At 32.2% G+C, this 24,791-nt stretch overlaps 1 protein-coding gene across 18 annotated transcripts; it reads left to right on the top strand.

Annotated features, from left to right (window-relative positions):
- The first annotated feature begins 1,785 nt into the window (after positions 1–1,785).
- Positions 1,786–23,579, top strand: LOC7461819 (AP-4 complex subunit mu). 18 transcript variants are annotated; one of them, XM_052450517.1, is made up of 13 exons: positions 1,786–1,952; positions 2,315–2,409; positions 19,119–19,322; positions 19,944–20,060; positions 20,162–20,290; positions 20,646–20,757; positions 21,188–21,291; positions 21,403–21,507; positions 21,770–21,864; positions 22,485–22,572; positions 22,674–22,734; positions 22,818–22,891; positions 23,322–23,579. In XM_052450517.1, exons 1-13 carry the CDS (start codon positions 1,895–1,897, stop codon positions 23,418–23,420), a joined length of 1,341 nt encoding a protein of 446 aa, XP_052306477.1. In that variant the 5' UTR covers positions 1,786–1,894; the 3' UTR covers positions 23,421–23,579. The 18 variants fall into 18 exon arrangements, with proteins under 18 accessions (XP_052306477.1, XP_052306482.1, XP_052306491.1 ...); XM_052450522.1 differs by lacking the exon at positions 19,119–19,322 and adding an exon at positions 2,583–2,786; XM_052450531.1 differs by lacking the exons at positions 19,119–19,322; positions 19,944–20,060 and adding exons at positions 2,583–2,786; positions 3,408–3,524 and having other exon boundaries at positions 20,646–20,754.
- Positions 23,580–24,791: the final 1,212 nt, after the last annotated feature.

The raw sequence follows: 24,791 nt of genomic DNA, 5'->3' as shown, positions 1-24,791 counted from the left end.
CCCCGGCTAATCTCTAGCTTAATAAAAAAGTACAGAAATCTTTATATTCTTAAGATAGTGCAGTTGTTTATATATAGGATTAGAATATGTAAAATCCATAAATAAATTAAATGGAGAATTAAAAGAAAACTGTCAGCCTTTAAGATATAGCTACTAAAAAAATAGTTGTTAGTGAAAATAAATAGCTATTAAGAAAAAATATAGTTATTATGAAAATAAATTACAGAAGTTTTAAAAAAAGAGTTAAAAAATAAATTATTATTGGAGATAAAAGGTTTAAAAAATATAGACATTACATCGCACGCAAGATAAAAATGAAGGTTTTACTCTTGCTCAACCCAACTCTTATACGCGAGAGCCTACAATCTTTACTAGTTGAGTACTTGCTTATATTATAGTTTATTGTATAAATATGCTAGAAGAAAATCTTGTTGTTTCAATGTAAAATTTCAATATTATTAAATTAAAATATTTTAATTTAAAAAAATTGTTTTTTCAAGAAGAAATTTTTTGAAATAACTTCTCAAATTATATTGTTTATAACATTTTTTTTAATATATCTTGAGAATTTTTCTTCAAATGTTCAACTTTTGTGTCATGTAGTTTTATCGAGAGGTAGGTTGGTAATGCAAAAGTTGGAAAATTAAGAATAAAAAAAATATTATTTTTTTAGTTTTGATCAACAATACAAATATTATTATAGGTCCGGATATCTATATATATATATATATATATATATATAAAAAAAACAATGCAGTGTGAGAATGAGTGCTCGTTTTGTTGACACTTCCACGATGGTATAAGATTGAATTTAAATGCATATTATAGAGAAAAAATTAAGGTTCTTAAGCAGTAAAATTATAGTACGTACAAGAAAATTGTCAGAGAACTATAATATATTATGAAAAGTCTCTAATTCATAAAAAAATTATAATTTAATCTTAATGCGACATATTTTTCATGGAGATTCAAATAAGATGAATTTATGTTTTTTCTATGTAATAGTGCTTTTGTTCTCGTTTTTTCTTTTTTGAAAAAAAAAGTTTTTTGAATGAGAAGAAGTGCGTTTGGATTAAGTGAAAGAGTTTATTTAGTAATTGAAAACAATTTTTCTTTTTTCTTCCTTTTCTTTTGTACTTTTCATTGTTTAATGAAAAGTTCGAAAACGAGTTTATTTGTTGGAAAACAAAAATTTTCACCGAAAAATAATAAATATATTAAGATTATACCTATTTTTTATAAAAAAAATTAAAATCATAATTTATAATAGTCATCTTAATATTTTTCTTTTACTTATGATGGTTTAATTTAAATTAATAATTATCATAAAAAGTTATATTATTAACAAAAAATATATTTATGTTAAATTTATAATAAAAAAATTATGAAAATAATTAAATATAAAAATATATAATTTTTTTTAATATTTTACATTGCTAAAAGCACTTGTATATAAAAGAAAAAAAATTGTATTGTTCATTTTTTTTATTTTGAAAAAATAAAACATTTATATTGAAAAATTATAGATAACCTCTAAAAATATATTTTATAAGCTCAGTATAAATTTAAAAAAATGAAAAAAATGGAGAAATATTATATTTGAAAATAAAGTTAGGGTTTTTCTTTTTCTAAATAAATATGGTTTTTATAAAATCGAAGCCTAGTATATTTCTTAACAGTTCCAGTTACAGAAGGTGCATTGGTTCAAACGGGCATTACATAAATTCTGTAGGGGCCAAAGTGTAATAACAAAGGTGGAACGGCAAAGAAAAACGTGCAGTGAAATATGTGACGCAAGCACTCGAAGCCAACAAAAGCAAATTGGTGCCTCAACTTGAACTAGCTTGCAAGACTGCAGAAACAAATCGATCGAGCTAAAAAAAAGAAAGAAATCATGATCTCTCAATTCTTCGTGCTCTCGCAGCGAGGCGACAATATTGTCTTTCGCGATTGTAAGTCCTCTCTATCTCTCTGTTATCCCTGATATTGTTTACCGATCTGATCCTTTTACTTGACAGGCAGATCTCAATTATTTCTGGTAATCAATTGATCTAATCTAATCTAAGACAGCTCAAAATCTCCCTGCATTCAGTCTTCTAGTGCCATGTGTTTCTATTCCATTTGATTTAAATTGAATTCAATTGTTCAATAGGTATAATTAGTGGTGTTAATATAATTATCGAACAGACCTACTAGGGTTTTTAGTGTTTGAATTGTTATTTGTAATGATAAAATCTGTTTTATTTTACTGAATGAGAGAGAGAGAGAGAGAGTATAGGATTCTATTGATTGATTATGATTTCGTCAATTGAAGATCGCGGTGAAGTTCCAAAAGGAAGTGCAGAAATATTTTTCCGCAAAGTCAAGTTTTGGAAGGAAGACGGAGAAGAAGAGGCCCCCCCTGTCTTTGTAGGTATCTTATTTTCTGTATGATAATAATATCAGGCGTTATTTTTTTTTTTTTTTATTATTTGGAACATTTGCTGAGTCTTTCTTTTCGTTAGGTTAGTGAATAGATATTTAGAGTAATGTGCTGATTTCTTTCCCTTCTTTTTGTGATTCCTTTTTTTTTCTATGAATAGAATGTGGATGGTGTAAACTACTTTCATGTGAAAGTAGTTGGATTATTATTTGTTGCAACCACGAGAGTAAATGTGTCACCTTCTCTGGTCTTGGAACTTTTACAAAGGATTGCTCGTGTTATCAAAGATTATCTTGGGGTTCTCAATGAAGATTCTCTTCGGAAAAACTTTGTGCTCGTGTATGAGTTGCTTGATGAAGTCATTGTAAGCTTTCTATCATGCTGTCTTTTTTGTTTTATCAATAGCTCTTGACTTCATGTCCGGTGCTCTATTTGTTGGCGTGTGTGCTATTTATTTTTGCTGGTCCCTCGCTTGTTTGTTTGCTTTCTTCATCCTTTGCTATTCAATTTTATATTTTATTGTGCTTTGGTTTCAACATTTTGAACCTCTGACATAAGAGTTGAAGGCCCTTTATTTCTTTCCTGCTTTTCTCTTTGGTACAAAAGAAACTTAAAGAAAGAATAATGCTGTGCAAATAGGATGATCAGACATCCTAAACGATCAAAATTGTATAGAAGACGCTTTGTTACCAAATTTTTTTTATCAAATGACATTTGTATTGTCTAGCATATCCATTTGTTCCTTAAAGTTCAAAATGACTCATGAGTGGATTTGTATTTATTTCTTGCATCATGGGGCACACAACATCAGTTCATCTGAATTTTTGGCAGAATGTACATTGACCATTTGCTTTGCATGAAATATTAGACATGTCATGTCCATGCACAAGTTATGTTACTTAGCCGAAGCTAAACTATTGTTTGATTGTTTATTGATTGCTCTTCCAAAAAGTTTAACATGTGACTTGTTGCCTTCTTCTACCAGGATTTTGGTTATGTACAAACCACGTCCACTGAACTGTTGAAGTCCTATGTATTCAATGAGCCACTTGTGGTCGATGCTGCACGTTTGCAACCTCTGAGTCCTGCTGCCATTTTCATGGTATGGTATCATCTGTCTGATCATGCTCAAATTACTTGGATTGCTTAATATTTTGTTTGCATATGCCATGCAAATAACTTAAAGAATTTGGATGAATGCAGCAAGGGACAAAAAGGATGCCAGGTACAGCTGTCACAAAGTCTGTTGTTGCAAATGAGCCAGGGGGTAGGAAGAGGGAGGAAATCTTTGTGGATATAATTGAGAAAATCAGTGTGACATTCAGCTCTAGTGTAAGCATTTATGCATTCATTATCTGTAGTTTGGATTATTTTATTGCTTCTGTGTATGTGGTGTAATGATTTGACAGCCAACTGCACGAGCAACAGATGTCTGTTAAGAATGGTTTCTCCTTCTCATGCCGCTGTTCTTGGCATGTTTTATTGTCCTCTTTTGGAATGAATGAAGTAAATGAATTGGTTTACTAGATGAGGATACATGAAGTCACTCTGAACTGTCTTCATGTTGTTTTAAATTTTTATGGTGCTTATTCCTCTAAAATCATTCATGATCTTTGCTTGATTAGCTGCTTTATTTGTTTCCTCAATGCACGATCTTTCTTTAATCTATGCAAATTTCTTTGTACAGGGATATATATTGACTTCTGAAATTGATGGCACCATTCAAATGAAGAGCTATCTTTCTGGAAATCCAGAAATCCGATTAGCCCTTAACGAGGACTTGAGCATAGGAAGAGGTGGTGAGAGATCAATTCATATACCCTCAGGAAATACTGGCTATTGGACCGCATAATACCTACATATGATTGCCTTAAACATTAACATTTCACAGCTGAGTTGCTCCTTTGTTGAATGTTTGCATGAACAAGTATGGTGCATTTATCTAGGTTTATATTCTTGATGCCATGTTTACTTTTAGTAATAAATTTCAGCTAATAATTCGATATGTTTGTGCTTTTATATTTTTTTTTGGTCCTTGCTGAATTAGTTTTTGAAGTTCGTAATGAGAGGATTTTTTTTTTCTATTTCTATTCAATCCTTTTTGCATGCTTGTGTGCCTTGTGATAGTCAGCCATGATTATCTACTAGGTGTCTTTCTGCTGTCTTTTAAATATGGTTTTAAAAAAAAAACTCTCTCACGCTTACAATATTGCTGCTTGCTGTTTCAGATTATAGAAGTTCATTTGGGTCAGGCTCAGTGATACTTGATGATTGTAATTTCCATGAGTCTGTACGTCTAGATAATTTTGATCTGGATAGAACTTTGACTCTGGTAAGTGAAACTAAAGCAACATGAGCTTGAAAGGTGTATGTAGATTGAAGAGGTTCAATATACATGTTTCCAGTTTCTTAATAAGCATTTTATCCTGCCAATACATATCAGGTACCGCCAGATGGTGAATTTCCTGTCATGAATTATCGGATGACTCAGGAATTTAAACCTCCTTTTCGCATTAATACTTTGATAGAAGAAGCAGGTGCACTTAAGGTGATTATTATCTTCCATACTGAACTCTACTTGACAATGAAAATAACTTGGCTTGAAAGAACCAATCATAGTGATATAACAACTTGTGCACTGGTCAAGAGACGTGTTTTCCATTTCTGTAGTTTCGGTTTTGACTCTACGTTACTTGAACCAAATTTTGACTAAATAAATGGAAAATTTTATTCAGGAGAAAGTCATTCACTATTGCTTCTAATGTACAGTTTATAACCATTCCACTTTTCTTTATGTTTGATGTTGATAGGCTGAAGTGATTCTTAAAGTATCTGCTGAATTTCCCTCAAGCATTACCGCAAACACAATCATTGTACAGATGCCACTGCCAAAATATACCACCAGGTATTCTTTCATGTAGAATACATTTTGTCTTTTGGAACAAATGAGTTATCCCAGGTTCTCAGCAAATTATGTCATGATTTTCATAAATTAAGCATGTTGCTTAAATGAGCCTATCAGCTGTGATCCCCCTTTCACTATTTCAACAAGCTTATGTGTCTGGATCCTGAAAATAGAAACTATTGACAAGTTTGATTGTCATGTCAAAATAATAATAATAATAAAAGATCACCGATAGAAATAGAATGGCAGTCCAGAATATCATGATTATTAGAAACTGTGATTGAAGATGTAAAAGGCATATTTGCTATGAATTTCATCTTAAGGGGATAGAAGTCTCTTGTTTGTATTTTGATGCTTTAGTGCATTTTACTGAGAAAATAATCTAGTTTCTGAGGAATTATCAAGAGCATGGTAGGCTATAAAGTTGTCTTTGCAGCAGGTCAATAGACCTTATAAAATCAGGCATAGTGATTATGTAGTTAAGAGATGGGGTTTGAGAAAGTTGCTCTTCATAAGTGATTTTTCAAGTCACAAAGGTAGATCATACTGTTTATACATAATTTATAAATTATATCAATTTTTATAGCACAAACATTTTTATAATGAGTTTTCTATGACAGAGTTAATTTTGAGTTGGAACCTGGAGCACTTGGGCAAACAACAGATTTCAAGGAAGCAAATAGGAGGCTTGAATGGGGATTAAAGAAGGCAACATTTCTTAAATTTCTCTTTGATTTCATAACCTCTTTCCTTTCAAAGCAATGATCATGCACTAGCAAATAAAACAAGTCAATAATGTGTCGTAACAGATTGTTGGGGGATCAGAGCATACCTTACGTGCAAAGCTGACATTTTCACAGGAGTTGCATGGTATGAATTATAAATCATAATGGTCATGAAAATTTACAATGTTTTCATGTGTTGTTTCATGAAATATTTGCTGCTTTATACAGGGAATATCACAAAGGAAGCTGGACCAGTTAGCATGACATTCACAATTCCGATGTATAATGCTTCACGTCTTCAGGTAAGCCATTACTGGTTGCCATTACAACAATATTTTTTGTTTATCAAATTTATTACCCAAACAACTGCAACAAATTGGTGGAAGGTAAGATGACCCATAATACTTACTATAGTAGTGGTAGAAGAATTGCTCAGCATTGTTTTATGGGTTAGCCCAGGCTGCTTGTATAAAAAATATGAATATAATGATATTTGTATATGAAGTGGGTGAGAATATCACTAAGAGGGGTAGATGTGCTATATATCTTGATCCTGTTTCTCTCCCCTTCTATATTCTCATGTCAAGGTAAAAGGCTTGCACACCTGTGATGCGTCTCTTATCTTTTACTCATTTAAGAACAGTTTTACCATTTTAAGATTTTTAGTTTTTATTGTGTGCCAGTTTTTCCCTTTATTCCTTACAGCCAAGTCTACCATGTTACCTGGTGCAGGTGAAATACTTGCAGATAGCAAAGAAATCAAGTACATATAATCCATATCGATGGGTGAGATACGTTACACAGGCCAATTCCTATGTTGCCCGTATATGATGCTCTAATCTCCCCTTTGTTCCTTGCACATTTTGTTAATGTTATCATCTGTATTTTTGTGTAACTTTTTTTGCCCATTGATCCTTGTATTGTTGTAACTCTTTTAGATGATGATCTTTGCACTTGCGAGTTTTATTGACCATCTAGATCGATTCTCAACGGACGTCGTCCTGTGTTTAATTTGCCCTCCTGTAGATGAACTCCATTCAAGGACAAACACCCACCTGTCTGATGTTTGTGAAAAGTGATAGATGAAACAGTTAAAACTAACAGCATACATCCTTGCTTGCATCCTCCGCCATGGTTTTCTGACTGCCACTTCCCCAGGTGGATCGTCCCCCTGCTATAAACACTCGAAACAGGCCTCATGCAAACCGTTCTCACAATTATAATGAGCCTCTCATATCTAACCATTGATGCTATCAGCTCTCAGAGCTATCAATTCTGAATTGCCAAGTATGCTAATCACCATCACTCATCGGTTATATTTCCTGTATTCATCGTTGCTTTGTCACCATTTTAGTGGGAGCAATGTAATCGCCTCTCGCCCTTTTAGATGTGCCAAAGTCCCCTTGACTTCCCAAACCAGAATAGCACCCACCATCCCAACTTTTCCAAAACAAGAATTACCACCTGTTCCTGAGCTTGAATTCCCTCTCCCTCAGTTACCAGAGTTGCCAAAACCTGAATTGCCTCCTTTACCGAAGCCAGCCTGAGTTGCCATTTGATCCTCATGTGCCAGCTATTGCAAAACCCGAAAAGCCTAAAGACCCAAAACAGCACGATCTGCCATCTTTCCAGCATCCACCAGAGCCTGCATTGCCTATCATGGTCCATGGACACAACTCTGCCTTCCTTTCCCCTCCCCCCTCAATCAGTCCTCAAGCAGTTGAGCTATTATGTCCGGCAATAGCTTTCAAAATTTATTCGTTCTGTGGTCTGTAGACGATACGTGTCATGTTTTATGGCCACTGTAGTAGTTATTCCGTTTAGAGATGCCACTTCGTACTTCCTGTGAACATTATACTACAAACCAAAACATATAGGGTGTCCACCACAATCGGAGCTAGGATATTTTCAAAGGATATTTTCAATACTAAATAATTTATAGGTATTTTTATAATTTAAAGTTGCGCTCAATATAAGAAGAAACTTGGTCACCTGCTTATTAGATATATTATTTAGCTTTTGTAATCGTTGATCAACGATAACTGTAAATATATTAACTCGATAGTAATGTTCAACTATTACTTAATTTTTTTTTATGGGGAGATCATTTATTTAATATTACACATTGAATTTAGTTTAATAAGTTATGAGTTATTGATATTTTTTTTCAAAAAAAAATCAATTTCTATTGTGTTTTGTTATGGTTTAACTTGAAATCAAAACATCATACATTTTTAATAATTGATCATAAGGATTGTATGCATCATATAAGATGAGTGAGATGAATTTGAATTTATGTTAAGATATTAAGGCATCATCAGCAATGTGATTTTCAATTAATTACTTGAGACAACCGTTGCTCTCTCATCTTCTTTCAATCTAGTATTAAACAATTAATGCAAGTCATAACCAAACCAATTCTATCTCTTAACTCGAGCAGTTTTTGTTTGTACCATGAAAATCACAATGATTTTTCATGGAGTGATGCAAACAATCAAAGCTCAAAATCATTGCCACGGGACCCATCTAAGCAAATATTTCATGTGGGTTTCTTATGTATGGTAAAAAAACCTTGGCGTTTATGCATGACGTGAATACTTGATTTTATTGTTCGTAGCTAAAGATTCTCACCGTTCATTCACAAAATAAATAAATAAATAAATCATATTACGGTGTGTCCTCGCGTAAACAATTAAGGTTTTACACAACAATTTCTTAATAAATTAGACGTTTGTTTTGCAATCATCCCAAGACTCATCAAGAAAAATACAAAGAACAAAAACAACAACATTAATATAATTGAAACAAAAAAAATATTATCCAAAACAAAAAAAAAAAGCTAAAGAATGATAACACAATTTTTTTAATTATAATTTTTATTCTCAGTCAACACAATTTTTAAATTTAAATTGAACTAAAAAATAAATTTATCATCATACATAATATAACACAATATAACACGAACTCTCATACTCAATTTATACATACTAACCTTAACCCTAAATTCCCAAATTTTCTCCTACCGCTTCAATCACCCCCCCCCCCTTCAAATGCTCCGACCACCCGACCATCCCATTTTATTACTCGGAAGACCATCAGTCCATAATGATGCTCGCATTTCTATGACTGTTGCTTTCTTCATGAAGTGTTCACGTGTTGATTTCTACAGAACATCTTAATGTTTTTTAAATAATTTGTTAAACAAAAATTAAAATTAGGCTTGAGGTTTATCTCCCTCAAACACCAAACTGTTCTCATGCCCTGTCCTTGGTGCTTGCCCTCCTCTCTTATGTGTCGATGCCCATTCAAAACAGGAATTCTTATGCCATATGGTTTCGTAGTTTAGTCTGCTTTAGTATTGTTCAACTCTTGGTTTCGAGCTCTACGGCAGCATCAAATTTTATTTTTTATGGATATCAATCATGAGGTGAAGAAGACCCATTTGAGTTTTTCAATTCCAGAGGCAAAAAATCTTAGGTTATGCTGTAAACCTTTTTGATTTTTTGAGAGTGGAGTTTTCAAATCAACAATTTTTTTTTTTTTTAAGATCGTCAAATTAATTCATGAGTGCCTCTGTCCTTGCAGCCGCCGCCATCTTTTAAATACCATTTTTTTTGCTGGAAAAAAAAATAGAACAAGCCAGGCATGCGAGCTGGGCTGTTTCTTTTTAAAATACCCAGCATACATGGCTGGGTTCTTTTTTTTTTTTTTAATATTACTATTTTATATTTGATTTTAAAAAAATTAATAAAACAAATCATTGAATTCAATTAAATTTATTATCCGTGGAGCAAATTTAACAAGTTATTTCTTAGCATTTATTTTTTTGTTTAATGTTTTTCTTGTCTCCCAATTTTTTTAAAAAATACAATTTCATTGATGATCTATTTTTTTTTATTTAACTCAAACAAAAAAAATGTAATTTCACTTTTTATTGTCAATAATCTATCTTTGTTATCTTGACCACACATGCCTATCACCGGTATTAACACCCGGACTTTTTTTTTTTGTGCTTAATATTTTTTGCGGGTGGCAATGGGCTAGTCGAAAACGATTTGTGATCTTGCCAAGTTGCTTTGTAGTTTGTATCTTGCATTGCATGTCAGCTACCTAGTGAAGCAATCTACAGGAACTTTACACGTGTACAACTTTTGTATGGTTGATTTATTATTTCTAAATTGCTCGTGTTGATTTGGGCTTAACTCGAAATTCTGACAATGACATTAATTGAAAGGAGTCATCTTCTTGAAGATCTGAATTATTGAATTCAATTGTCCACCAGCCATGGATATACTGCATGAAAAGATCTCAAGAATTGGTCCCGAGGGCTTCCCTTTCGCTATCGAGAAAAGGCAACAACTTGCCTCTTGAATCTGCTTTGTCCCTTTTTTAAGTTAGTAATGCTATTTTACAAAGTTATGATATAAACTCGGGCCTGTGGCGATGAATCTTTCCGTACAGTCGCTGTAATTTACAGTAATTTACCTTCAAGCTGCGCAGAGGAATGAGATGAAGTTCTTTATGAATAATTTTATTATCTATGACTAACACAATTGTGAAGAACTTATTTATATAATTTCTAGTTCGTAGTGTTTTTACTTTTAATGTCTTAGGTCAGTTACTTATTCGGAAGTGCATATTGCTATTCCCTCCCCTCTTTTTTTAGATACTGAAGTAATTTTTGTACTATAATCACGGAGCAATGAGTTAAACTGCATTATCTTGTGGTATATTTTTACAAGTCAATAATCTCTTAATTTTAAAGTACTGTGATTATAAGAAAACACGCATTGCTTTCGATACCAGCTTTTGCCTCTGCAAAACCTGCCTTAGCTTAAAAATTAGGGGGAAAAGCAAGAAAGAAAGGAAGAAAACACATGGACATCTCCTTATATCAGTATAATTAGGGTATTGCTATAGGTACTAAGTTTAAATAACTTTCATCTGTGATTCTAAAATTAAATAAGAAAATATTTTCGATCCAGATTTCTAAATGATAATGTTTCAAACACATACCTATTTGGGCTTGGTACTTTAACAAGTTTAAGGATAATGGATTCGACGTTAGATTTATATTCGCTTAGACTCAGTATGTAGTCAAGTATAAAAGCGTTGGATCTGACAGCTTGTCAAATCTATGCTCACTTAATGGGTGTTTGTTATTGTGGTTGCGGGTGAGATTCACCCGCAACCACAACTTTTAGTGTTTGGTAAAATTAAAAGAGCAGTTTTTTTGTCATGGGACCCACTGATAACTGTGGTGTGCCACAGGTTTTTGAGAAGCAGCATTTTGCTGCTTCTCGTCTAGACATTAACACCAACAGTGGAGCATGGCTCCACTGTTCAGTGAACAGTGGAGCCATGCTCCACTGCAGCACTGTTCACGTACTAACGTGAACAATATTTTTTTTTTAATTTTGAAAAACAATGCAAGTGAATTAAATTAATTCACTCGCACTGTTCACATGAAATTTTTTTTTAAAAAAAAATCAGTGCAATTAATTGATTTCACTCGCACTATTCACGTGAACGTGAACAATATTTTTTTTTTGTTTGTTAAAAAAATAGTTTAAGGTGAATTAAATTTATTCGTATTGTAATCTCAATTTTATTCCTGATAATATTTTACCTAAATTTATTGCACGCTCAAAAAATCATGAAAACTATCATTCTTGTTGAATGAATTTTGTACGTAATGAAATTGTAAATTTTTTTAAAAAAATTGAGTTTTACTCGAAAAACTAGTATTTAATATTATTTATAACACTACATAAATTAGAAGGATATCGCATGATGACGTAGCATTTGTGAAATTTGATCGCAATTCCAATTATGTTCTTGCCGGGTCTGACCCAGTTAAAAAAATTCAGTTTTTATTTTTATTTTAATTGTGTTTTATTCAAAAAATTAGAAGGATATCGTTTGATGACGTAACAAAAAATTCAGTTTTTGTTGTTGCATGCTTAAGAAACCATGAAAAATATAGTCATTGTTGGATAGATTTTGTATGTGATGACATTGCATATAGTTTAATGGAATAATAAAAAATATTTGATATCAATATTATTTATTTCATGATGTAATAATAGTAGTTAAATCTTCAATATTTAAATTAAAAATATTTTTTAATTATTTTATAACCTCAATTTGAAAAGCATTTTTTTAACCAAACACATTAAATTACTTTTTGTTCAACCTCAATTTCAACCACAGTTTTAACCAAACACCTATTTTTTCAAACCAACCTCAACTAAAAGTACTTTTTATAAAATAACTTTTTTCAAACCACAACCACAACAGCAACCGCAATACCAAACACACTCTTAGGCTTGGCTCGTAGCCATGTCTAAAAACATTAGGCCTGGAAATGAGTTAGATTCATATCACTTAGGTTTGATATTTTGTCAAGCTTATAAATATAAGCACAACCTATCTATTATTGGATTATTATTCTATCTTTGAACCTTTTAAATAAAGACTTGGACTGAAAATTTATTTTTCAAGAAGTGCCAAGAATGTTCATCCATCACTAAACAAACCAAGCATGGTATCAATGTCTTCTTAATACAAGATTCATGTTGCTATCTCTTCTCTTTATGTGTCTCGTAAGAAGAGTGAAAAGTGCAAATCAATGAAAACTTGGTCATAAGGCCAATATATATACCAATTGCCAAAAGGATGAACACCAAATTAATTGGGTTTCCTAAGTATTAAAAAATCTTAAATATGAGAGTTTTGTCATAATCCTTCTCACGTTTTTAGCCGAAACCATCATATTCCCTACAAAAAGGTGTCGTTTTCATGAAAGAGTATGAATTATCCGATGACTGGTCAGAATGAAGGGATTCAATTGAAGACAAAAAAAAATAACAATGTTGACCTGATTCCAAAACATTTGTATCTGAAAGACCAAATCCATTATCACGTAATAATTAAATGGCAAGGCATTTCTTGTTCAGTGACTTTCAAGTTGCAACTAGTTAGCCGTCTCTTTACGGTGTGAAAGCCAACTCGAGGTGCTGCCATGTCTGTCATTATTTTATTATTATTATTAATATGGATGTTCCGGCTAGTTTGCACATATCTCGATTAATTTTACAGGTTCTAAAATTAATGACTATATAAACCTCCAATGACCCTGAAGTTTGAACAACTCAAACTGGTAATTTTTAAAAAACAAATCTAGAACTGACCAATTAAATTATATATTTTAGGGTTTGTCTGTCATTCTTATTGTTGCGTGTTGTAATGCGCCATTTTCAATGTCGCTTACTCAATTAATACATTTTACAACAATTGATCCAAAAGCTTTCTTAATGACAAGTAATAGCCTAGAATTTAGAGTTCTTTAATCGTGGTAGCAGCCAAGGAAATGTGATCCTTACAAATTAATTTTTGCTTTTACTTTTTCTTTTGAAATGCATAGAAGGGTGCTTCAAAGTATAGTAGTGATTTTTTTAAAAAAAAACAATTATTTAGAAACACATCAAAATAATATATATATTAATTTTTTTTTTTTTTTTTAGCATCAGTATATCAAAAAGATCCGAAAATATAAAATAAAAATAATTTTAAATAAAAAAACATTTGAATTTTAACTGGCCTCTGTTTAGGCTGCAATCCCAGATGGAGACTGAATTTTTTTTTTCATGGCGTGAAACTTTTGGTTTTTGATCAATCGATTCTGCTTTAACCTTCAAAGTTTAACCAATGAATAAACCTTTGTTTTCAATATCTTGATATTTACAATAGAACATGTCTAACCGATGAATTTATAGATTGCATTGAAAGACAGAAACTCGAGAAGACTCTTAGGAAGCATAAATATATTTAACGAAACATTAAAGGGTGTGACTAAATCATTGTAATCACACTCACAAAATACTAAACCATTATAGCAACACTTATAATATATTATTTAATTAGAATAGTGTTTTGTTTTGTGTTTTTTTATCTAAATTTTACCCTTCAATATTGAGTTCGTTGGAAATTGAGCTCGTAATTTTTTTTATTTGCTTTCTATGGTGTTATCTCAATCTCATAACTCGGATTACGGGTTTGACAAATTGACCCAACATGACTCTATTCATTTTTTTTCTAAAATTTTCAAGTGGTAAGGATTCATTAATGTTCCAAAATCCTTTTCTTGTAAGGATACCTATCCACTCTAACTACACAACGAAATAAAGGTTTGTGATATTTAATGACAAATTAGTTAACTTATTTTAGAGAGTTTTCTAATTCTACAAGGAAGGTAAAAGAATTGCGACAAGGATTTTCATACTTTGAGATGATTCTTTAAAGTTGCAACTAATTATCCTAGACAAATAAGGAAACTAAAGGGGAGGCAACTTCACCAATCAATTTACTAGCTTATTTTGAAAGTTTAAAGGTGGCAACATAGATCTTAGTGTTTTTAGGATAAAAATTTCATTTATGACATTATTTAAACTATGAAATTTATCTATCTTAGGATATTTTTTTAATTAGGTGCAACAATTTTAGTTTATGTGTTATATTTGTTGTTTTTATTATTTTTTTCATGTTTGGACTTAGTTAACATACTTTAGGTTTATTCTAGGTGGATAAATATTTGCTCACAAGTTTTGGGTCTATTAGGGTTAATAGTTGAACTATTATATAACATTTTGTATAATGAGATTGTCAACAGCCATGGATTCATGAAATTAACTTGTGTTTTGTGTGATGCAATGCGTTTTCTTTGCTAGGACAAACAACAAATTCGACTTATCAAAGAACAATTGTCTTTATGGCATCATCTTATACTTTTCATTCATGATTTTTTTTTATTGGGTGGGGGTTTCAAATTCCAATAGTGTTGGTGCTTAGATTCAAGGTAATATTTGTGTCACACTTTAAAACCTGATTTTTTTGCTTTTTGGGAGTTGTTTCGTTTACGTGTGGTTTACATGACCATGTGATTACGGGGTTTGCATCACTTGGGTTGGTATATCTATGGATTTCGTGTTAGGTTTTTCTAGGTCAGAAAGGGATAGGGATTATATTTTTATAATTATGAATATGTTTTCTAAATTGATACATTTCATATCTTGTCATAAAATCGATGATGCAACTAATATAACAGATTTATTCTTTAGAGAGATTTACCAAATAAGTATGGTGTTAATGCTACTTTTAATATATATATATATATATATATATATATATATTTTTATCTCTCTTTGTTTGATATAGGTGATGATTTGTGGATGAATCCTTTTAAGAAAAAAAGAGATGATACGATCAAGACCACACCAAAAGATCCACTGCAAGTTTCAATTGGGCAAATTAAAAGATCAAGGGCAAAGTATCTAAATATGCATTCAATGGACTTATTCAAAATATCTGAATCAAGATGGATTTCAAGAACGCAACATCAACAAGTGAACATTGGACCTTAGTTAAGATTAATTCACGCACGAGAGGGGTCTAATTCATATATTTCATGGGCTAATTAATTTTGGTGATTAGAGGATTGTTTTTTCTAATGCACTGTTTTACTCTAACAAGCATAATTTTTATCCAACCATTGGATCAAGCTAAAAGTTGACTAGAAGTTTTCATAGGTCTTGTTCTATATTGAGTTAAAATTTCATGGAAATCATATATCAAAAAGGCCTTATGATAAGGTCCAGAAGCTATTATGCGAGAATTGTATTAGTTTTCTGGTTGATCTAAGATTTTTTTTTATTTAAAGTACTTTTATTATTTTTCAACATTATTTATGATGTTTTTAATTATTTTAAATATAATTATTTATCTTGTATTTAGTTTTTTTAGAGATAGACTTTGATTTGAGTAATTATTATTGTGTGTGAGAGATTTTGTTCATATTTCTTGGTTCCTCATAAAAATACTCTAACTTATTAAAGAATAAATCAAGTTTCGTGGTGTTTTCTATAATTCTTATTCTGTGTCTCAATTATAAACGTTAGGTGGGGGTTGTTACTTATATTCTTGGTGTCTTGGTACATATTATAATTATGTCAAACTCAATTTCAAATTTGATCTTAGTTTTCTTTAAGAAGAGTTGATTTAATTACAAGTTTCTAGATTTTTATTTCAGTCACATCAAGACATGTTTTAGCATGCTAGCATGGACCAAATTTTCTTGGAGGAAATAACAATATTTAAATAAATAGTCAAAATAGGTTTTCACAAATTTCAAGGAAAGAAGAGAAAAGAAAATGAAAAAAATAAAGAATAAAATCTTATAGATATATCAAAGTTTTAATGACAATACTTTAAATATCACTATTTTCAACCGTGACTTTTACTTTGACCGATGCTAGTTTGCCAATACTCTTTTTTAAAATGTGCTAATTTCTCAAAAAACAAAAAAAATTGAGGGAGAATTGATGAGGTACCAAAGTGCCCTCCTCGAACCTACTGTTTGCATGTTGACCTTTACTTGACGTCGCATCCAAGTCTAATATTATAGCTGTGGAAAAAGGGCGGATAACATCTAAGTAGTTCCCCTTTCATGCAGGATCTCACTTTGGGCTTCTGTTGCCCTAAGGTTCGTATCTTTTTTCTTCCTCCTTTGTTTTTTTTAGAAAAACCTTTCAGTTACCTATTTCGGTAGAGCTTTGTTTTAAACCCAACAGAAAATAGTGTTCAATACTATTTTTACTCCAATCGGTCGCCCAAGGCACTTCCAGTACTGTACATTTTCCCTTTAATGCTAGACAAGCGCTAAAGAGAAGATTGAGAGACTTATTTTGAGGCATGTTTTTTGGTGAATCCCTTTCTCTCCTAGAGCAATTTAATCAGGAGCCGACACGATAGAATCATTTGGGTGCCCTTCTGGCGTGATACAGAGAAAAAGGTTGCTCTTTCAAACGAGCAAGGCATATTTTTCTTCATGTGAGATCTTTGTTATAGTGGCAAGCACAACGCGTCATCTTGTTTTCAAGGGCGTAGCGTGATGGTAAAGGGTTTGAGATCTGCACAGCAGGTCTCGAATTCAACTCAGGACGTGCACCTCTTGTAAGAGTCTGGGACAGCCGGGATTTTACTCGCTTACCTGAGCCTACAAAGTGTGCTTTCCGAAAGGTGGAGTTTCCTCATATTCAAAAATAAAAAAATATGTCATCGACGTTGTAAGAAATTGTAGCCAATTAAGTGTTTTTCTCGTAGGATAAATTCTATGTAGAGATGATGGCTCCTTCGTGATCGAGATAGATGCAGATTTCAGAAATAGAATAATAAATCTATAATTAAAAACATTTAGATGTTAGAGTTTTAAGACAACTCAATGAATCAAAACAGATCGTTAATTAAGATATTAGATCAAAATAAATTATTTAAAGATCTTAGATCAAGAAAATCTAATAAACCAAGAGGAATAAAGATAAATATTGGAAGTCAAAAGGCTAAGAAAAGTGATAAGAGAATAATAAAATTTATAGAAAAAAATATGAAAAAAACTTGTGAAAATCACATGTAACGCCAAATACAATAACATGATTATCTATTTATGAAGAAAAATAGACTCCATTTCTAAACATACTTAAAATATAAACAAAATTATTTAGGATGTAAATCTCATTAGAATATTACTCTTAAGATAAATAATAATCATGTTGAAGATAATTAAGGAATTGTGCACGTGTAACATTTTTTAATGGATACCAAAACATCTTAAGAGGTGTTCAAAAATAGAGTAATACTCTAATTTTCTATAAAATTGGAGTCAAAAAAGAAGAAAAATAGAACTTTCTAATCAAATGCAATATTAATCCATTCAAAAAACTAGTTTTATAGTTTTTCAAATTTATATGGAGTTTGAAAAATATATTTGAAAGGTTCTCCATAGTTTTTCTTTATAAGCTTTTCATTATTTTTCAAATATATATAAAAAAAGACATGAACAATACAGTTACACACACACACACACACACACAATTTTATCAATTTAGAAAATTTAAATTATTATTTTCTTACATTTTTACGTTTAGTTAATGTTATAAATGTGTTTTTTTTATTATAAATGTGTTTTTTATTATAAATATAATATGAGTATTTTTTGTTTATAATTTTTTCACGATATTTTTTTATTTTGAATGAAATACAATTAATATTCTACTAGAAAAATAATATTATAAATTTTGATTTTGATTTTGTTTATGAAAAATAATTGTAATCTTAAAATATTTCCTTTTTTTATGAAAAAATCCATACGTTTTCATCCTCAACAAATGAACATGTTTATAATTTTTTATTGAAAAAATAAAACTAAAAAAAACTGAAAATAGAAAAGAAATTTTTTTTTTTTTTGTGTGTGAACAATCTTTAATGTCTCAAAAAACATTACAGTTGATTGAAGTTTGGCTAGTCTTCATCTTGACTTGGTCCCTAATGTCTTTAAAGCATCCAATTTAGTCTTTGATGACAATTTTGGCAGTTAGTCCCAATTACTCATAATTATTTTGTTGACAATTTTGACAATTAGTCCCAGTTACTCATAATTATTTTGTTGACAGATCTCAATTATTTCTGGTAATCAATTGATCTAATCTAATCTAAGACAGCTCAAAATCTCCCTGCATTCAGTCTTCTAGTGCCATGTGTTTCTATTCCATTTGATTTAAATTGAATTCAATTGTTCAATAGGTATAATTAGTGGTGTTAATATAATTATCGAACAGACCTACTAGGGTTTTTAGTGTTTGAATTGTTATTTGTAATGATAAAATCTGTTTTATTTTACTGAATGAGAGAGAGAGAGAGAGAGTATAGGATTCTATTGATTGATTATGATTTCGTCAATTGAAGATCGCGGTGAAGTTCCAAAAGGAAGTGCAGAAATATTTTTCCGCAAAGTCAAGTTTTGGAAGGAAGACGGAGAAGAAGAGGCCCCCCCTGTCTTTGTAGGTATCTTATTTTCTGTATGATAATAATATCAGGCGTTATTTTTTTTTTTTTTTATTATTTGGAACATTTGCTGAGTCTTTCTTTTCGTTAGGTTAGTGAATAGATATTTAGAGTAATGTGCTGATTTCTTTCCCTTCTTTTTGTGATTCCTTTTTTTTTCTATGAATAGAATGTGGATGGTGTAAACTACTTTCATGTGAAAGTAGTTGGATTATTATTTGTTGCAACCACGAGAGTAAATGTGTCACCTTCTCTGGTCTTGGAACTTTTACAAAGGATTGCTCGTGTTATCAAAGATTATCTTGGGGTTCTCAATGAAGATTCTCTTCGGAAAAACTTTGTGCTCGTGTATGAGTTGCTTGATGAAGTCATTGTAAGCTTTCTATCATGCTGTCTTTTTTGTTTTATCAATAGCTCTTGACTTCATGTCCGGTGCTCTATTTGTTGGCGTGTGTGCTATTTATTTTTGCTGGTCCCTCGCTTGTTTGTTTGCTTTCTTCATCCTTTGCTATTCAATTTTATATTTTATTGTGCTTTGGTTTCAACATTTTGAACCTCTGACATAAGAGTTGAAGGCCCTTTATTTCTTTCCTGCTTTTCTCTTTGGTACAAAAGAAACTTAAAGAAAGAATAATGCTGTGCAAATAGGATGATCAGACATCCTAAACGATCAAAATTGTATAGAAGACGCTTTGTTACCAAATTTTTTTTATCAAATGACATTTGTATTGTCTAGCATATCCATTTGTTCCTTAAAGTTCAAAATGACTCATGAGTGGATTTGTATTTATTTCTTGCATCATGGGGCACACAACATCAGTTCATCTGAATTTTTGGCAGAATGTACATTGACCATTTGCTTTGCATGAAATATTAGACATGTCATGTCCATGCACAAGTTATGTTACTTAGCCGAAGCTAAACTATTGTTTGATTGTTTATTGATTGCTCTTCCAAAAAGTTTAACATGTGACTTGTTGCCTTCTTCTACCAGGATTTTGGTTATGTACAAACCACGTCCACTGAACTGTTGAAGTCCTATGTATTCAATGAGCCACTTGTGGTCGATGCTGCACGTTTGCAACCTCTGAGTCCTGCTGCCATTTTCATGGTATGGTATCATCTGTCTGATCATGCTCAAATTACTTGGATTGCTTAATATTTTGTTTGCATATGCCATGCAAATAACTTAAAGAATTTGGATGAATGCAGCAAGGGACAAAAAGGATGCCAGGTACAGCTGTCACAAAGTCTGTTGTTGCAAATGAGCCAGGGGGTAGGAAGAGGGAGGAAATCTTTGTGGATATAATTGAGAAAATCAGTGTGACATTCAGCTCTAGTGTAAGCATTTATGCATTCATTATCTGTAGTTTGGATTATTTTATTGCTTCTGTGTATGTGGTGTAATGATTTGACAGCCAACTGCACGAGCAACAGATGTCTGTTAAGAATGGTTTCTCCTTCTCATGCCGCTGTTCTTGGCATGTTTTATTGTCCTCTTTTGGAATGAATGAAGTAAATGAATTGGTTTACTAGATGAGGATACATGAAGTCACTCTGAACTGTCTTCATGTTGTTTTAAATTTTTATGGTGCTTATTCCTCTAAAATCATTCATGATCTTTGCTTGATTAGCTGCTTTATTTGTTTCCTCAATGCACGATCTTTCTTTAATCTATGCAAATTTCTTTGTACAGGGATATATATTGACTTCTGAAATTGATGGCACCATTCAAATGAAGAGCTATCTTTCTGGAAATCCAGAAATCCGATTAGCCCTTAACGAGGACTTGAGCATAGGAAGAGGTGGTGAGAGATCAATTCATATACCCTCAGGAAATACTGGCTATTGGACCGCATAATACCTACATATGATTGCCTTAAACATTAACATTTCACAGCTGAGTTGCTCCTTTGTTGAATGTTTGCATGAACAAGTATGGTGCATTTATCTAGGTTTATATTCTTGATGCCATGTTTACTTTTAGTAATAAATTTCAGCTAATAATTCGATATGTTTGTGCTTTTATATTTTTTTTTGGTCCTTGCTGAATTAGTTTTTGAAGTTCGTAATGAGAGGATTTTTTTTTTTCTATTTCTATTCAATCCTTTTTGCATGCTTGTGTGCCTTGTGATAGTCAGCCATGATTATCTACTAGGTGTCTTTCTGCTGTCTTTTAAATATGGTTTTAAAAAAAAAACTCTCTCACGCTTACAATATTGCTGCTTGCTGTTTCAGATTATAGAAGTTCATTTGGGTCAGGCTCAGTGATACTTGATGATTGTAATTTCCATGAGTCTGTACGTCTAGATAATTTTGATCTGGATAGAACTTTGACTCTGGTAAGTGAAACTAAAGCAACATGAGCTTGAAAGGTGTATGTAGATTGAAGAGGTTCAATATACATGTTTCCAGTTTCTTAATAAGCATTTTATCCTGCCAATACATATCAGGTACCGCCAGATGGTGAATTTCCTGTCATGAATTATCGGATGACTCAGGAATTTAAACCTCCTTTTCGCATTAATACTTTGATAGAAGAAGCAGGTGCACTTAAGGTGATTATTATCTTCCATACTGAACTCTACTTGACAATGAAAATAACTTGGCTTGAAAGAACCAATCATAGTGATATAACAACTTGTGCACTGGTCAAGAGACGTGTTTTCCATTTCTGTAGTTTCGGTTTTGACTCTACGTTACTTGAACCAAATTTTGACTAAATAAATGGAAAATTTTATTCAGGAGAAAGTCATTCACTATTGCTTCTAATGTACAGTTTATAACCATTCCACTTTTCTTTATGTTTGATGTTGATAGGCTGAAGTGATTCTTAAAGTATCTGCTGAATTTCCCTCAAGCATTACCGCAAACACAATCATTGTACAGATGCCACTGCCAAAATATACCACCAGGTATTCTTTCATGTAGAATACATTTTGTCTTTTGGAACAAATGAGTTATCCCAGGTTCTCAGCAAATTATGTCATGATTTTCATAAATTAAGCATGTTGCTTAAATGAGCCTATCAGCTGTGATCCCCCTTTCACTATTTCAACAAGCTTATGTGTCTGGATCCTGAAAATAGAAACTATTGACAAGTTTGATTGTCATGTCAAAATAATAATAATAATAAAAGATCACCGATAGAAATAGAATGGCAGTCCAGAATATCATGATTATTAGAAACTGTGATTGAAGATGTAAAAGGCATATTTGCTATGAATTTCATCTTAAGGGGATAGAAGTCTCTTGTTTGTATTTTGATGCTTTAGTGCATTTTACTGAGAAAATAATCTAGTTTCTGAGGAATTATCAAGAGCATGGTAGGCTATAAAGTTGTCTTTGCAGCAGGTCAATAGACCTTATAAAATCAGGCATAGTGATTATGTAGTTAAGAGATGGGGTTTGAGAAAGTTGCTCTTCATAAGTGATTTTTCAAGTCACAAAGGTAGATCATACTGTTTATACATAATTTATAAATTATATCAATTTTTATAGCACAAACATTTTTATAATGAGTTTTCTATGACAGAGTTAATTTTGAGTTGGAACCTGGAGCACTTGGGCAAACAACAGATTTCAAGGAAGCAAATAGGAGGCTTGAATGGGGATTAAAGAAGGCAACATTTCTTAAATTTCTCTTTGATTTCATAACCTCTTTCCTTTCAAAGCAATGATCATGCACTAGCAAATAAAACAAGTCAATAATGTGTCGTAACAGATTGTTGGGGGATCAGAGCATACCTTACGTGCAAAGCTGACATTTTCACAGGAGTTGCATGGTATGAATTATAAATCATAATGGTCATGAAAATTTACAATGTTTTCATGTGTTGTTTCATGAAATATTTGCTGCTTTATACAGGGAATATCACAAAGGAAGCTGGACCAGTTAGCATGACATTCACAATTCCGATGTATAATGCTTCACGTCTTCAGGTAAGCCATTACTGGTTGCCATTACAACAATATTTTTTGTTTATCAAATTTATTACCCAAACAACTGCAACAAATTGGTGGAAGGTAAGATGACCCATAATACTTACTATAGTAGTGGTAGAAGAATTGCTCAGCATTGTTTTATGGGTTAGCCCAGGCTGCTTGTATAAAAAATATGAATATAATGATATTTGTATATGAAGTGGGTGAGAATATCACTAAGAGGGGTAGATGTGCTATATATCTTGATCCTGTTTCTCTCCCCTTCTATATTCTCATGTCAAGGTAAAAGGCTTGCACACCTGTGATGCGTCTCTTATCTTTTACTCATTTAAGAACAGTTTTACCATTTTAAGATTTTTAGTTTTTATTGTGTGCCAGTTTTTCCCTTTATTCCTTACAGCCAAGTCTACCATGTTACCTGGTGCAGGTGAAATACTTGCAGATAGCAAAGAAATCAAGTACATATAATCCATATCGATGGGTGAGATACGTTACACAGGCCAATTCCTATGTTGCCCGTATATGATGCTCTAATCTCCCCTTTGTTCCTTGCACATTTTGTTAATGTTATCATCTGTATTTTTGTGTAACTTTTTTTGCCCATTGATCCTTGTATTGTTGTAACTCTTTTAGATGATGATCTTTGCACTTGCGAGTTTTATTGACCATCTAGATCGATTCTCAACGGACGTCGTCCTGTGTTTAATTTGCCCTCCTGTAGATGAACTCCATTCAAGGACAAACACCCACCTGTCTGATGTTTGTGAAAAGTGATAGATGAAACAGTTAAAACTAACAGCATACATCCTTGCTTGCATCCTCCGCCATGGTTTTCTGACTGCCACTTCCCCAGGTGGATCGTCCCCCTGCTATAAACACTCGAAACAGGCCTCATGCAAACCGTTCTCACAATTATAATGAGCCTCTCATATCTAACCATTGATGCTATCAGCTCTCAGAGCTATCAATTCTGAATTGCCAAGTATGCTAATCACCATCACTCATCGGTTATATTTCCTGTATTCATCGTTGCTTTGTCACCATTTTAGTGGGAGCAATGTAATCGCCTCTCGCCCTTTTAGATGTGCCAAAGTCCCCTTGACTTCCCAAACCAGAATAGCACCCACCATCCCAACTTTTCCAAAACAAGAATTACCACCTGTTCCTGAGCTTGAATTCCCTCTCCCTCAGTTACCAGAGTTGCCAAAACCTGAATTGCCTCCTTTACCGAAGCCAGCCTGAGTTGCCATTTGATCCTCATGTGCCAGCTATTGCAAAACCCGAAAAGCCTAAAGACCCAAAACAGCACGATCTGCCATCTTTCCAGCATCCACCAGAGCCTGCATTGCCTATCATGGTCCATGGACACAACTCTGCCTTCCTTTCCCCTCCCCCCTCAATCAGTCCTCAAGCAGTTGAGCTATTATGTCCGGCAATAGCTTTCAAAATTTATTCGTTCTGTGGTCTGTAGACGATACGTGTCATGTTTTATGGCCACTGTAGTAGTTATTCCGTTTAGAGATGCCACTTCGTACTTCCTGTGAACATTATACTACAAACCAAAACATATAGGGTGTCCACCACAATCGGAGCTAGGATATTTTCAAAGGATATTTTCAATACTAAATAATTTATAGGTATTTTTATAATTTAAAGTTGCGCTCAATATAAGAAGAAACTTGGTCACCTGCTTATTAGATATATTATTTAGCTTTTGTAATCGTTGATCAACGATAACTGTAAATATATTAACTCGATAGTAATGTTCAACTATTACTTAATTTTTTTTTATGGGGAGATCATTTATTTAATATTACACATTGAATTTAGTTTAATAAGTTATGAGTTATTGATATTTTTTTTCAAAAAAAAATCAATTTCTATTGTGTTTTGTTAT

The sequence above is a fragment of the Populus trichocarpa genome, chromosome 2 (assembly GCF_000002775.5).
Source record: "Populus trichocarpa isolate Nisqually-1 chromosome 2, P.trichocarpa_v4.1, whole genome shotgun sequence".
Classification (NCBI taxonomy): domain Eukaryota; kingdom Viridiplantae; phylum Streptophyta; class Magnoliopsida; order Malpighiales; family Salicaceae; genus Populus; species Populus trichocarpa.
This window is presented reverse-complemented; position numbering and strand designations above follow the sequence as displayed.